The following is a 13,996-nucleotide window of genomic DNA, read 5'->3' as shown; positions in this document are numbered from 1 at the left end:
ACAGATCCTGAATGATGAACAGAAGGTCCGGCAGCTGCAGGAAGACCACGGTGGCTGGCTGGATGATATCAAGCCGGTAGGTTTTGTTTGTTTGTTTGTTGTTTAACGCACTCAGCAGTATTCAAGCTATATGACCGCGGTCTGTAAATAATCGAGTCTGGACCTGACAATCCAGTAATTGACATCATGAGCATCGAGCCACGCAATTGGGATACGATGACATGCATCAACCAAGTCAGCGAGCCTGACCACCCGATCCCGTTAGTCGCCTCTTGCGACAAGCGAAGTTGCCTTGTACGGCAAGCATGGGTTGCTGAAGACCTATTCTACCCCGGGATCTTCACGGGTCCAAGCCGGTAGGTACACGCAGTGGGCTCTAATGTCCAGCGGATGAGTGTGGTTTTACGCCGCTTTAGCAATATTTCGTCAATATCACGACCAGGCATATTTAACTCAAAAATTAGGTTAATATGTGTGGAGAATCGAACTCGAATCCTCGGAGTGACGATCGAAGGTTTAAACAACTAGGATACTCCACAACCCTGCTGTATATTGTGAATCGAATACTCTATTCTAAGAGTTCATGCACTGTTCGAGCAATGAAGATGGGGTGAGGTGAGGTGAGGTGAGGTGAGGTGAGGTGAGGTGAGGTGAGGTGAGGTGAATTGGGGTTTAACGTCGTGTGTGTGTGTGTGTGTGTGTGTGTGTGTGTGTGTGTGTGTGTGTGTGTGTGTGTGCGTGCGCGCGCGTGTACGTGCGCATCGCTGCTTGTACTAGTCCGGACTAATGCCGATTTTATAGTGTTAGCCCACTGAGATACCATGCCGCAGTTTAAATACCCCACTCAGACACAGTATACTGACTCCGAGCAGACCAGTCCTTGTTTAAGCCCCTTAATACCGAGCGCCAGGCCAGGTAACAACAAGTACCATCTTTTAATGGTTTTGGGTAACTGCTGGCCTTCCGCTCTCAGGACAGACGCTCTATCCGCTCAGCGGAGGCAGTCTCGAGCAATGGGCAGCTTTATGTTGACGGATGGTCGAATTTATCTACCACCGGAACACGTAGCTGACAGATTCACATGGCTGCTGTGTGTAGATTGAATTTCCATGACCTTAAGAACAACTGCTGTTATAAACAGAAAGTTGGCCATGGTACCTTGACGCGGTGAACGTACACACGTGTGCTCACAATATCGACCACAGGTTCCCTTGGGTGATGTCCGGTCATGTTCCGGTCGAACCCTCTCTGGGTTAGGGTTAGGCGAACGCTCTCAGGGTTAGGGTTAGGTCGATCTACGCAATTGGGATACGATGACATGCATTAACCAAGTCACTACGCCTGACCACTCGATCTCGTTAGTCGCCCCTTACGACAGGCATAGGTTCATGGGGACCAATATTTTACCCAGAATAACCCCCCCCCCCCCCCCCCCCCCCCACCGGCTGATGTAAATGTAATATCCGTAGTAATACGAATAGTATATAGTTGTAAATAAATAATATCCATGTATTCATTGTTTCACATGTACATAATTCACAGTATTTAGGCAAGAAGGGACGTATAGCAAAAATCGACTCTGATGGCGACGTGGCCGTGTCTTTTGGTCTGAGGACGTGGTTGTTCAACCCTGCGTGTTGCGTACCGGCCCCCGGGGGAGGAGTGGATGACGTCACAGACACTGCTGGTCAAGATGAGACGTCAGCCGAGGAGCTTCTCAGTACGTACATTAGATTCAACTCACATCGTGGTGTCAGGGTATGAGATTTAACTTACATTGTGGTGTCATGGCATTAGATTCAACTTACAGTGTGGTATCAGGGCATTAGATTCAACTTACAGTGTGGTGTCTGGGCATTAGAATCAACTTACTGTGTAGTGTCAGGGCATTAGAATCAACTCACAAAGTGGTGTCAGGGCATTAGATTCTACTCACATCGTGGTGACAGAGCATTAGATTCAACTTACAGTGTAGTGTCAGGGCATTAGATTCAACTTACAGTGTAGTGTCATGGCATAAGATTTAACTTACTGTGTGGTGTCAGGGCATTAGATTCAACTTACTGTGTGGTGTCAGGGCATGAGATTCAACTTACAGTGTGATGTAAGGGCATTAGATTTAACTTACTGTGTGGTGTCAGGGCATTAAAATCAACTTACTGTGTGGTGTCAGGGCATTAGATTCAACTTACAGTGTTGTGTCAGGGCATTAGATTCAACTCACAAAGTGGTGTCAGGGCATAAGATTCAACTCACATCGTGGTGTCAGGGCATTAGATTCAACTTACAGTGTTGTGTCAGGGCATTAGATTCAACTCACAAAGTGGTGTCAGGGCATAAGATTCAACTCACATCGTGGTGTCAGGGCATTAGATTCAACTTACAGTGTGGTGTCAGGGCATTAGATTCAACTCACAAAGTGGTGTCAGGGCTTTAGATTCAACTTACAGTGTGGTGTCAGGGCATTAGATTCAACTCAAATCGTGGTGACAGAGCATAAGATTCAACTTACAGTGTGGTGTCAGGGCATTAGATTCAACTTACAGTGTGGTGTCAGGGCATTATATTCAACTTACAGTGTTGTGTCAGGGCATTAGATTCAACTTACTCTGTGGAGTCAGGGCATTAGATTCAACTTACAGTGTGGAGTCAGGGCATAAGATTCAACTTACAGTGTGGAGTCAGGGCATTAGATTCAACTTACAGTGTGGAGTCAGGGCATTAGATTCAACTTACTCTGTGGAGTCAGGGCATTAGATTCAACTTACAGTGTGGAGTCAGGGCATAAGATTCAACTTACAGTGTGGTGTCAGGGCATTCGATTCAACCTACTGTGTGGTTTCAGGGCATTAGATTCAACTTACTGTGTGGTGTCAGGGCATTAGATTCAACTTACAGTGTTGTGTCAGGGCATTAGAATCAAAATACAGTGTTGTGTCAGGGTATTAGATGCAACTTACAGTGTTGTGTCAGGGCATTAGAATCAACTTACAGTGTTGTGTCAGGGCATTAGATTCAACTTACAGTGTTGTGTCAGGGCATTAGAATCAACTTACAGTGTGGTGTCAGGGCATTAGATTCAACTTACAGTGTAGTGTCAGGGCATAAGATTCAACTCACAAAGTGCTGTCAGGGCATTAGATTCAACTTACACTGTGGTGTCAGTGCATTAGATTCAACTTACAGTGTGGTGTCAGGGCATAAGATTCAACTTACAGTGTGGTGTCAGGGCATTAGATTCAACTTACTCTGTGGTGTCAGGGCATTAGATTCAACTTACAGTGTTGTGTCAGGGCATTAGATTCAACTTACAGTGTGGTGTCAGGGCATTAGATTCAACTTACAGTGTTGTGTCAGGGCATTAGATTCATCTTACAGTGTGGTGTCAGTGCATTAGATTCAACTTACTGTGTGGTGTCAGGGCATTAGATTCAACTTACTGTGTGGTGTCAGGGCATTAGATTCAACTTACTCTGTGGTGTCAGGGCAAAAGATTCAACTTACTCAGTGGTGTCAGGGCATAAGATTCAATTTACAGTGAGGTGTTAGGGCATTAGATTCAACTTACACTGTGGTGTCAGGGCATAAGATTCAACTTACTCTGTGGTGTCAGGGCATAAGATTCAACTTACTGTGTGGTTTCGGGGCATTAGATTCAACTTACAAAGTGGTGTCAGGGCATAAGATTCAACTCACATCGTGGTGTCAGGGCATTAGATTCAACTTACAGTGTTGTGTCAGGGCATTAGATTCAACTCACAAAGTGGTGTCAGGGCATAAGATTCAACTCACATCGTGGTGTCAGGGCATTAGATTCAACTTACAGTGTGGTGTCAGGGCATTAGATTCAACTCACAAAGTGGTGTCAGGGCTTTAGATTCAACTTACAGTGTTGTGTCAGGGCATTAGATTCAACTTACAGTGTGGTGTCAGGGCATTAGATTCAACTTACTGTGAGGTGTCAGGGCATTAGATTCAACTTACTGTGTGGTTTCGGGGCATTAGATTCAACTTACAGTGTGGAGTCAGGGCATCAGATTGAACTTACAGTGTGGTGTCAGGGTATAAGATTCAACTTACAGTGTTGTGTCAGGGCATTAGATTCAACTTACACTGTGGCTTCAGGGCATTAGATTCAACTCACAGTGTGTTGTCAGGGCATTAGATTCAACTTACAGTGTGGTGTCAGGGCATCAGATTCAACTTACTGTGTGGTGTCAGGGCATTAGATTCAACTGACAGTGTAGTGTCAGGGTATAAGATTCAACTTACAGTGTGGCGTCAGGGCATTAGATTTAACTTACACTGTGGCTTCAGGGCATTAGATTCAACTCACAGTGTGTTGTCAGGGCATAAGATTCAACTTACAGTGTTGTGTCAGGGCATTAGAATCAACTTACAGTGTTGTGTCAGGGCATTAGATTCAACTTACTATGTGGTGTCAGGGCATTAGATTCAACTTACACTGTGGTGTCAGGGCATTAGATTCAACTTACAGTGTGGTGTCAGGGCATTAGATTCAACTTACAGTGTGGTGTCAGGGCATTAGATTCAACTTACAGTGTGGTGTCAGGGCATTCGATTCAACTTACTGTGTGGTGTCAGGGCATTAGATTCAACTTACTGTGTGGTGTCAGGGCATTAGATTCAACTTACAGTGTGGTGTCAGGGCATTAGATTCAACTTACAGTGTGGTGTCAGGGCATAAGATTCAACTTACAGTGTGGTGTCAGGGCATTAGATTCAACTTACTCTGTGGTGTCAGGGCATAAGATTCAACTTACAGTGAGGTGTCAGGGCATTAGATTCAACTTACAGTGTGGTGTCAGGGCATTAGATTCAACTTACACTGTGGCTTCAGGGTATTAGATTCAACTCACAGTGTGTTGTCAGGGCATTAGATTCAACTTACAGTGTGGTATCAGGGCATAAGATTCAACTTACTTCGTGGTGTCAGGGCATTAGATTCAATTTACAGTGTAGTGTCAGGGTATAAGATTCAACTTACAGTGTGGCGTCAGGGCATTAGATTCAACTTACACTGTGGCTTCAGGGCATTAGATTCAACTCACAGTGTGTTGTCAGGGCATAAGATTCAACTTACAGTGAAGTGTCAGGGCATTAGATTCAACTTACTGTGTGGTGTCAGGGCATTAGATTCAACTTACAGTGTGGTGTCAGGGCATTAGATTCAACTTACAGTGTTGTGTCAGGGCATTAGATTCAACTTACAGTGTGGTGTCAGGGCATTAGATTCAACTTACTGTGTGGTCGTGTGTTTGTTTTATCCTACATGTTTATATTAAGAGCCGACTAGAATGAGAATCGGATTACAATATGTGTCCTGGAAATGATTGTGATGATTATAATATTCTGATGATGTTGCTCATACTATCAACCACAGTTATGATTAACCGACATGATAATTAATTAATTGTCGATAATTCTATAATAATGTATGTGGTCAAAACATTAACAAATTCATACATATACAATTAACCGACCTAGTGCAAGGACGTGAGCATACAGTTCAGTAGGTAGTGCGATTGCTCCCAGTGCCCTGGTTCGAATCTCTAACATTCTCTCCCCCTCAGATCTGCCTGGTGCGCTGGCAAACCTCCTAGCAGGGTTAGTGATCATGAGACAGGCACAACAACACTCACGGAGGGAGGGGGTCGGGCTTCTGTTCAGAGCCATCTTGGAGGGCGACGTCAGTGACGTCAGAAAACTTTGCGAACACGACTCCAGTTTGGTGAGTAAAGAGTTACCGCATTTCAATAGCGTGTGTATGCTGATGGAAATACAGCTTTATAGATTTAGGTGTGTTTAGGTCCATGAGAACATATATATATTTTTAGAGACGGAATGTTGGTTAATTAGAACATATTTATTGCTAACTATAGGATGTATCTGAACAGTTCTGGTCCTGACTACGAAGGATGTATTGACCTTTATCACACTTTCGCCATCTTGGATCGAAAACGAGGCTTGGAGAGCATAGATCCATCAAGTGTGAGTCGCATCAGCTGATAGAGAACAGATAGCATGTTGTTGTAGCATGCACGACATTTCAAACAAACAAAAAATGGTATCCTCTGTATTTAATACAGAAGATATTTCACATTAAATCCTGAGGTCCAAATAAAATATGCCTGTAATACACTGGAATTAGCATTTTGCTGTCAGGATCTCGGAAGTGAATCGAAAGGTGCATTTTGAGATACGTATTTCACAGATATTATATTTATCATAACCTCGTCGGCATATAGGTACAATGTGACAGTACATTCAATGACAGAAGTTTTGTATCGTAAATGAACCGCATAACATGAAACAGGTCAGTGTACTTTTGCAAATTTGCTCAGTCAATGCGTGGCTTGGCGAACTCGAGATCGTCGATCATGTTTATTTCACCTTTCATAGTGGTGTTTGCTGCACAACGCACTGTCGTTTTGCCATGAGTCCAGTTGACAAAAAACACTTTTTCTGCTATGATTTCCATCTAAACATGTTACGATGTAAATGAAATTAGTTCACAAAATAACTCATGTGTCAAAATAAATATTCAGAAGGGGCGATAACTCTATTCAGTGTGTACAATGGCAGATGATACTTTACTTGTTCTTCAAACATCACTTATTTAACCGAGTATTAACGATTGAGATTGCACCGTGCACGACAAAAGCAATAATGTGTGAAATGTTTAAAATATGTTAAAACGAAATTTAAAATTGATAAATATAAATAATGCATGAAATTGAAGAAATATAAGATTTGATACAAATACCAACTTCTTGAACACCCTGACCTAATCCTATATGATGATAGGTAATTGTATATTAAAAGGAAGCTACTAATACATTTATCCTGAATAGTTTCATCAGATATGAGTACAGATAAAATAACAAAAGATGAAAAGGAATCAACTTCATTTGGTAATCAAGCCAAGATAAAATACATGTATCGGAACAAATTATGTTGGTGGAACAATCTGGATTTCTCATATTTAAATAAGAAAAACAAACCGAAATTTTCATGTCTTTATTTCTCACAATATAAGTTTTCAAAACTTAACATGGACCGGGTGTTTTTGTTAGTCAAAAGCACCTAATTAAATTCCAGGAGAAAATAATTTTCTTGCTTGTAAACGGATGGTACAATGTGTGAGTGAATAAGGCTTTTCACCTCCTCGTCCTATTTGAGTCAAATGTGACAGGAACACATGATTGAATAAATATGGCTTTTCACTTCCTCGTCCTTTGACAGGATGCACATTGTAACCAGTGTGTTACTGTCACCAGAAAGCTCCTGCAGACATCCGTCACCGGATATTAGTACTTCATTGTGTTGACTCGCTGGACTTAAAGCCTGAAATGAATAATTCAATAATATTGTAATAATATTTCTAGTTCCATAAATTTTTTTATAAACAATGCATATTCACCTTCTCTCAAAATATTGCTTATTTAGAAAATAACATTCTTGTATATTTTGTGTAAACAGTAAACACAACAGATGCATCAATTTAATGAGAGTGTACTACAGCTCTTTATATCAATGTCACACAGAAATTCACTCTTGTTTTAATGAAACACGTTTTGATATTTGTATTACCGGTATGTATTTAATCATGAAATACTTTGTTTAGTCTGACCATGCTGAAAACATACTTTCGCTTGAGTGAAATAAATAAGATTTTTATTAAAATCAGGTGAAATATCACGTTTTGTCACACCTACAGTCAGTCTGCCTCATTGACACTATGGTTTTCTGAGTAAGGTCATGAAGATCACAAAGAAATATAAGACTTGAATTTTTTTTTTCAAATGAAATGTTTATCTCTTCTTGTGGTTTACTAAAGTTGATATCTTGACTTGAAAATATTAACTTTGTCAGATCACAAGATGAGATAAATTCATGCTATCATCGTTATTTGACAAGGAAAACAAATTTCTTCTATGTATTTATATTTTTTTATATTTCTCGTTTTGATTGAATTATAAAAATTATCAAAATTATCACCCCACTTGACTTGACTGAAATAAACTAAAGTTCTAAAGATTGTTAACAATAGTAAACTATTACATCATAACAATATAATTATTGCAACTCGTACATATAAATTGATATGATTAATAATCAATAATACATGGCAATTGCTTGCACAAAAGAAATTATTTTGTTTTAAAAGTTTCAAAACATGTTTGTGGACATAAAACCAGATGGGTTTCACAATTAAACAAAGGGAATAAATAATTATGATTGCAATACGCATGGGAATTAAAAATAATTCTGTTTTTACTTTAAGTTTATAGTAATGTCAATATCAATTTATGCATTTGAAATATTTGAATACAGACTGTTAAAGAGTTAGCTGTTTCTGTAAATTATATAAAGATCACATGTAGATTGAACATTTACTGGCCATTAATTAGTTGGGTTATTGTTCATTTCGTGTCATGATTAATGTGGTACAGTAAAGTAAATATCATTTTGATAGAAATATTGTTTACAAAATTGCAGATCAAACTGTACTTTACTTCAAATATTTACACATCCTTTATGTAATAATTCAGTTGAAATATTACACCTCATGCTATCTAATCTGTCAACATTGAAAATCAAAATAACAACTGTTCACAATCACAACAGCACACGTAGATCTAGAGGTCTAATATTTTATTGGAATGCATTTGAGTCCATTACAATTTACGTCAATTACGCAAATGATGCAAAATTCTGATTTGTTACGGTTTTCAATTCTCAGTAGTTTACAGTTTGATACATTATATCAACATATCAATTTAGTTAGTTTCTGACATATATCTAGATATGGTCAAAATGTAAATATTTCGACTTCCAATACAACCCGCAAAGTTATTTAAACTAACAATAAATAGTTTGGCTTAATGGTGTGTAAACAATTAATTATTCTTTACAAGATCTCAGTGGCATTTGTATTAAGTCTGTTCAGCTACCATAAACTGCACTGGGAGTTACCAGGTGGTCATGAATATTTTAAATTGAAATCACAACAGAACGGCCAGACTCAAATTTATATCGGTAAGGCGACCAGATAACAGTAGAATAGTTTGTCAATGATAAGAATAAGAATAATGTTCAATACTTACGATAAATGTACCGGGATGGTTAAATTGTCACAGTTTGTCCCGATTGCATGCCTTGTTGACATCTCCATGTGTTTCATGTGCTATCCAGCCTTCACCTTCTGCTCTCCAAGCCTCGCTTTCAAACCGGAAGTAGCGAAGTGTGAAAAGGTCAATTAGTACACACTTAAAAGTATGTATGTATTAAGTATTCATTTCTTACAGGCTGCATTTGTACCCAATACACAACCAGCATAGTACTTCAGGCATCAAAGTGATTAGGTCTTCTTATGGGATTTAATCGGAAAAAAAAATTGTCTCTAAAAATGCTTGAAAAAAGTTATGCTTCAGACCATTGAAAAAAAAGAAATTATTATATAAATTGTCCCTGAAAATGCTTGAAAAAATGTTTTGCTTCAGACCATTTGCAAATAAAAGAAATTATTGAATAAATTTCCCCTGAAAATGCTTGAAAAAAAGGTTATGCTTAAGACCATTTGGAAAAAAGGAAATTATTATATAAATTGTCCCTGAAAATGCTTGAAAAAAGGTTATGCTTCAGACCATTTGCAAAAAAGGAAATTGCCTGCCACAAAAATTAAAGAGGAAATTATTTATCTGAATTCTCAATGACAAAGAAAACTGTGTTCCCAAAAATATGTCATGTGGTGACGTAAGGCTGGAAAGGTGCCATTGTGTGAATTAGGTCAGTCAAAATGGGTATCTGATTTATTCACTTGTTGTACTATACAAGTGGTGATTTCTTCACTTGTACTGGTCGAAATGGTGATTTCTTCAGTTATTTTGTTTGTTTGTTTGTTTGTTTGCTGTTTAACGCCGCACTCAGCAATATTCCAGCTACATGACGGCGGTTTGTAAATAATCGAGTCTGGACCAGACAATCCAGTGATTGACATCATGAGCATCGATCCACGCAATTGGGATATGATGATATGCATCAACCAAGTCAGCGAGCCTGACCATCCGATCCCGTTAGTCGCCTCTTACGACAAGCATAGTCGCTTTTTAAGGCAAGCATGGGTTGCTGAAGACCTATTCTACCCCGGATCTTCATGGGGAGACAAGCATGGGTTGCTGAAGACCTATTCTACCCCGGATCTTCACGGGTTTCTTCACATGTTCTGATCCAGGTGAATGCGGGCCACAAGGGTATCCACCCTGTCCACCTGGCCGCCCACGAGGGTAAACTGGACATGTTGAAGGTGCTGATTGACAAGGGCGCGGACATCAACTCCCCCGACAACGACGAGGACACCCCCCTCCACATAGCCACTGTGAAGTAGGTGGTCGTTTTCTCGATTGATACATTTAGGCAGCCCGATGATTTACACGCTGACGACCCTAAGTCCACAAAGCTAAAACTACGAACGCCGTGTGATAAAGCAGGTGTGTTGACACATTCGTAACGCAAAGATAGTTTTGTGGAACAGGACCTACATGACTTTCCGCCGGGAGAGCGGAAGGTCGGGGGTTCGATCCCCGGCCGCGTCATACCAAAAGACGTTAAAAGATGGTACTTGTTGGTACCCTGCCTGGCGCTGGGCCTTAAGGGGCTCGGAGTCTGTATACTGTGTCTGAGTTGGGTATTCGTGTTAAACTGCGACATGCTATCTCAGTGGGCTAAAACAAGGACTGGTCGGCTCGGAGTCTGTACACTGTGTCTGAGTGGGGTACTCGTGTTAAACTGCGACATGGTATCTCAGTGGGCTAAAACAAGGACTGGTCGGCTCGGAGTCAGTATACTGTGTCTGAGTGGGGTATTCATGTTAAACTGCGGCGTGGTATCTCAGTGGGCTAAAACAAGGACTGGTCGGCTCGGAGTCAGTATACTGTGTCTGAGTTGGGTATTCATGTTAAATTGCTGCATGGTATCTCAGTGGGCTAAAACAAGGACTGGTCGGCTCAGAGTCAGTATACTGTGTCTGAGTGGGGTATTCATGGCTGTTAAACTGCGGCATGGTATCTCAGTGGGCTAAAACAAGGACTGGTCGGCTCGGAGTCAGTATACTGTGTCTGAGTGGGGTATTCGTGTTAAACTGCGACGTGCTATCTCAGTGGGCTAAAACAAGGACTGGTCGGCTCGGAGTCAGTATACTGTGTCTGAGTGGGGTATTCGTGTTAAACTGCGACGTGCTATCTCAGTGGGCTAAAACAAGGACTGGTCGGCTCGGAGTCAGTATACTGTGTCTGAGTGGGGTATTCATGGCTGTTAAACTGCGGCATGGTATCTCAGTGGGCTAGCACTATAAAATCGGTATTACTCCGGACCAGTACAAGCAGCCACACACACACAGACACACACACACACACACGTGCATGCACGTCGCTATGTAAGTGCAATAATCTTGGACGCGACGTTAAACCCCGTTTCACCTCACCTAAATTATTTCCTACGTGTGCACACAATATTTGCTGTCCCAAGTTTGCTACCCCATTACACTGCACCAATGTAAGATCGGCGAGAGCGATTCAATTGGTGTTATCGACAGGTGCCTTCTCGTGGGGCACCACGTCTTGACCAGCATCCGGTCTCTTCAATACAGTCACGGCGTGTTCATACCGTTAATGTGGGTACATACAAGACTACATAAAGACGGGCTAGATTCGGGCTAGTTGGCAGCCATAGCAATTTTGATTCAGGTCATTTCTTGTCTAAAATTTATAACATATCATTGTAGTAGTTTATCCTATTACACAAAGAATAAGAGCCATTATCGAAAAACATAAATTGTCCCCAAAAGTCTTCAGACTGTTGGAAAAAAAGAATCGCCTGCCACAGAAATTACATTGTTGCAAGGCGTTTTTCTTTAAATATTTTAAGCTCGTAGTTTTAAATATAGAAAATAACTGTTTTTTCAGTGAAAAATCTAATATATCGATACAGTCCCCACCCAAAATATCAAATAGTCGGTCCCTTATGTTACCTAGAACTCATCTCCCATGAGTTATGCACAGCATCTGAATGCAATGGGACATTTTTAGAAGACATTTGTGACTTTTTATGCCCCGGCATATAATGAGGGGGTTATCTCGCAAAACGCCTACATGCCAAAACACCTACAGCCAAGTACCCCTACACAGAGTTAAAACAACAACGGGGTTTCACCTACTTATAATGGAACAGTCCCAAAGACTAATTAATCTATAAGAGTCCCTTCCTCCTATTCGCTGATGGTGATGATGATAAGATACTAGCTTTTGCTACAGACGAAAACCTCCAAGCACTTCAGTCAGCAGAGTACATCTACATGGATGGAACTTTCCGGCCTGTGGAACCATGTATACATTATCCATACAAGACACGACTCTACAACATACCCTCTATGCCTTACTGCCGGATCGTCAGATAGGTACATGTACCTACTCCAGACTTTTCCGATTGCTAAAGAATAAAGTTCAACAGACTCAACCGTCCTCTTGTCCCAGTGTGCGTACAAACTGACATTGAGCTGGCTGCTATTCGGGGTGTGGAGGCAGAATTCCCCGTTGCTGATGTCAAAGGATGCCTAAATTACAACCAAGCCATTTGGAGGAAGACACAGGACTTAGGACTTGCTGTTCCGTACAAAGAAGACCTTGAAGTGTGCAAGTGTAGAAGAAGAGATGCTGGACTGCCTCTGCTTCCACTAGCAGTTACTCAAGACACCTGGATCGAAGACATGGATGACACTCCCAGCGTTGAATTCCAAGAGCTGTTGAATTCAATGACTATGTGGTTGTCAACTGGAGCACGATTCCCGCTGCCATTGTGGAACCATCACTCAACGATAGGTCCGAGAACAAACAACAATCTGGAAGGATTCCACAGCACCGTGGACTACCTCATCGACATCCCAACATCTGCCGCTTCATTGACGTCATCAAGAAGGGAGAACATGCAGATCGGGCCAAGATTTCGCAGATCGACTTTGGTGCGGCCCCCAGGAGTAGAAAGCGAGTCTAACGAGAGGTAGAGAATCTTGTGCCGATTAAAAGAACATTTGGCCCAGGGATTAAAAACACCCATCCAATACTTGGATGTTGTTTGAAACTTGGCTAGTGTCTTATTGGGATTATCATCTGACTGATTAGTTCTAAACTAATTTGATTATTGGGATTATCATCTGACTGAATAGTAAAATAAAATGTATATAAATATTCTTGGGGTTATTCCATTAAAACGACAAAGGTAACAGGCAGGGGATAAGGTGTGCATTCAACTGTGAACTTTGTTGTAGGTGTTTTGGCATGTAGGCGTTTTGGGAGGACACCTATGAGGGGGGATATAATCTACCGGATTTCCGTTCAAAATCTCTTAACAAAACTTGACAGATATATCAAACAGATCTTGAAATGGTCCCTTTTGCCATTTAAATATTTGGGGCATTTTCATTTTTCTCCGTTTCCATGAAACAATTAGATTTGGTCTTGAGATGGGGTTGATGTCGTTTTCAGATCCGAGCTCGAAAATCATGAAATATTTTTTAACAAAACATGCGAGGCTTTATCAATCATGGTGCCTTTCTTTTGAAATGATTGGGAATATTTTTCCCCTGTTTCCATGGAGACAGATTGGACCTTGTCTGAAATGGTATTGGTGGTTTTGTGAGAGCAGAACTTAAAAGCCTTTAAATATCTTTATCAAGATTTGAAAATGTAAATAAATAAAAAAAAGACTCTTTGATCGGGTTGTGTGATTTATCTTTTCCTTTTGACAGTTGTCAGGAAGTAGTATCATAGAATAAACATCTGAAATGCAACATACCATTATATATATATGACTTGTGTATAAGCACATCTCTCAACATGTGCTCACTCCAATATTTAAAGAAACCTAAAATTTGAATTCCTGCCATTTGTAAATTAGCCCATCCCTTAAGTTCTGTGAT

At 40.7% G+C, this 13,996-nt stretch overlaps 1 protein-coding gene across 1 annotated transcript in view; it reads left to right on the top strand.

Moving 5' to 3' along the window:
- The window catches only part of LOC124148179 (E3 ubiquitin-protein ligase MIB2-like), a 38,062-nt gene that overhangs the window by 11,182 nt on the left and 12,884 nt on the right, over nucleotides 1-13,996 (top strand). The window contains exons 8-11 of the mRNA XM_048382945.1: nucleotides 1-76; nucleotides 1,543-1,720; nucleotides 5,595-5,752; nucleotides 10,259-10,407. The exon at nucleotides 1-76 is cut by the window's left edge and continues 29 nt beyond it. Coding sequence (XP_048238902.1) covers nucleotides 1-76; nucleotides 1,543-1,720; nucleotides 5,595-5,752; nucleotides 10,259-10,407 — 561 coding nt within the window. The remainder of the gene's footprint in view (nucleotides 77-1,542; nucleotides 1,721-5,594; nucleotides 5,753-10,258; nucleotides 10,408-13,996) is intronic.

Source organism: Haliotis rufescens, unplaced genomic scaffold, assembly GCF_023055435.1.
Source record: "Haliotis rufescens isolate VD_foot unplaced genomic scaffold, xgHalRufe1.0.p SCAF_42, whole genome shotgun sequence".
In the NCBI taxonomy this organism is placed as follows: Eukaryota; Metazoa; Mollusca; class Gastropoda; order Lepetellida; family Haliotidae; genus Haliotis; species Haliotis rufescens.
Note: the sequence above shows the minus strand (reverse complement) of the source record. Positions and strands in the feature narration are given on the sequence as shown.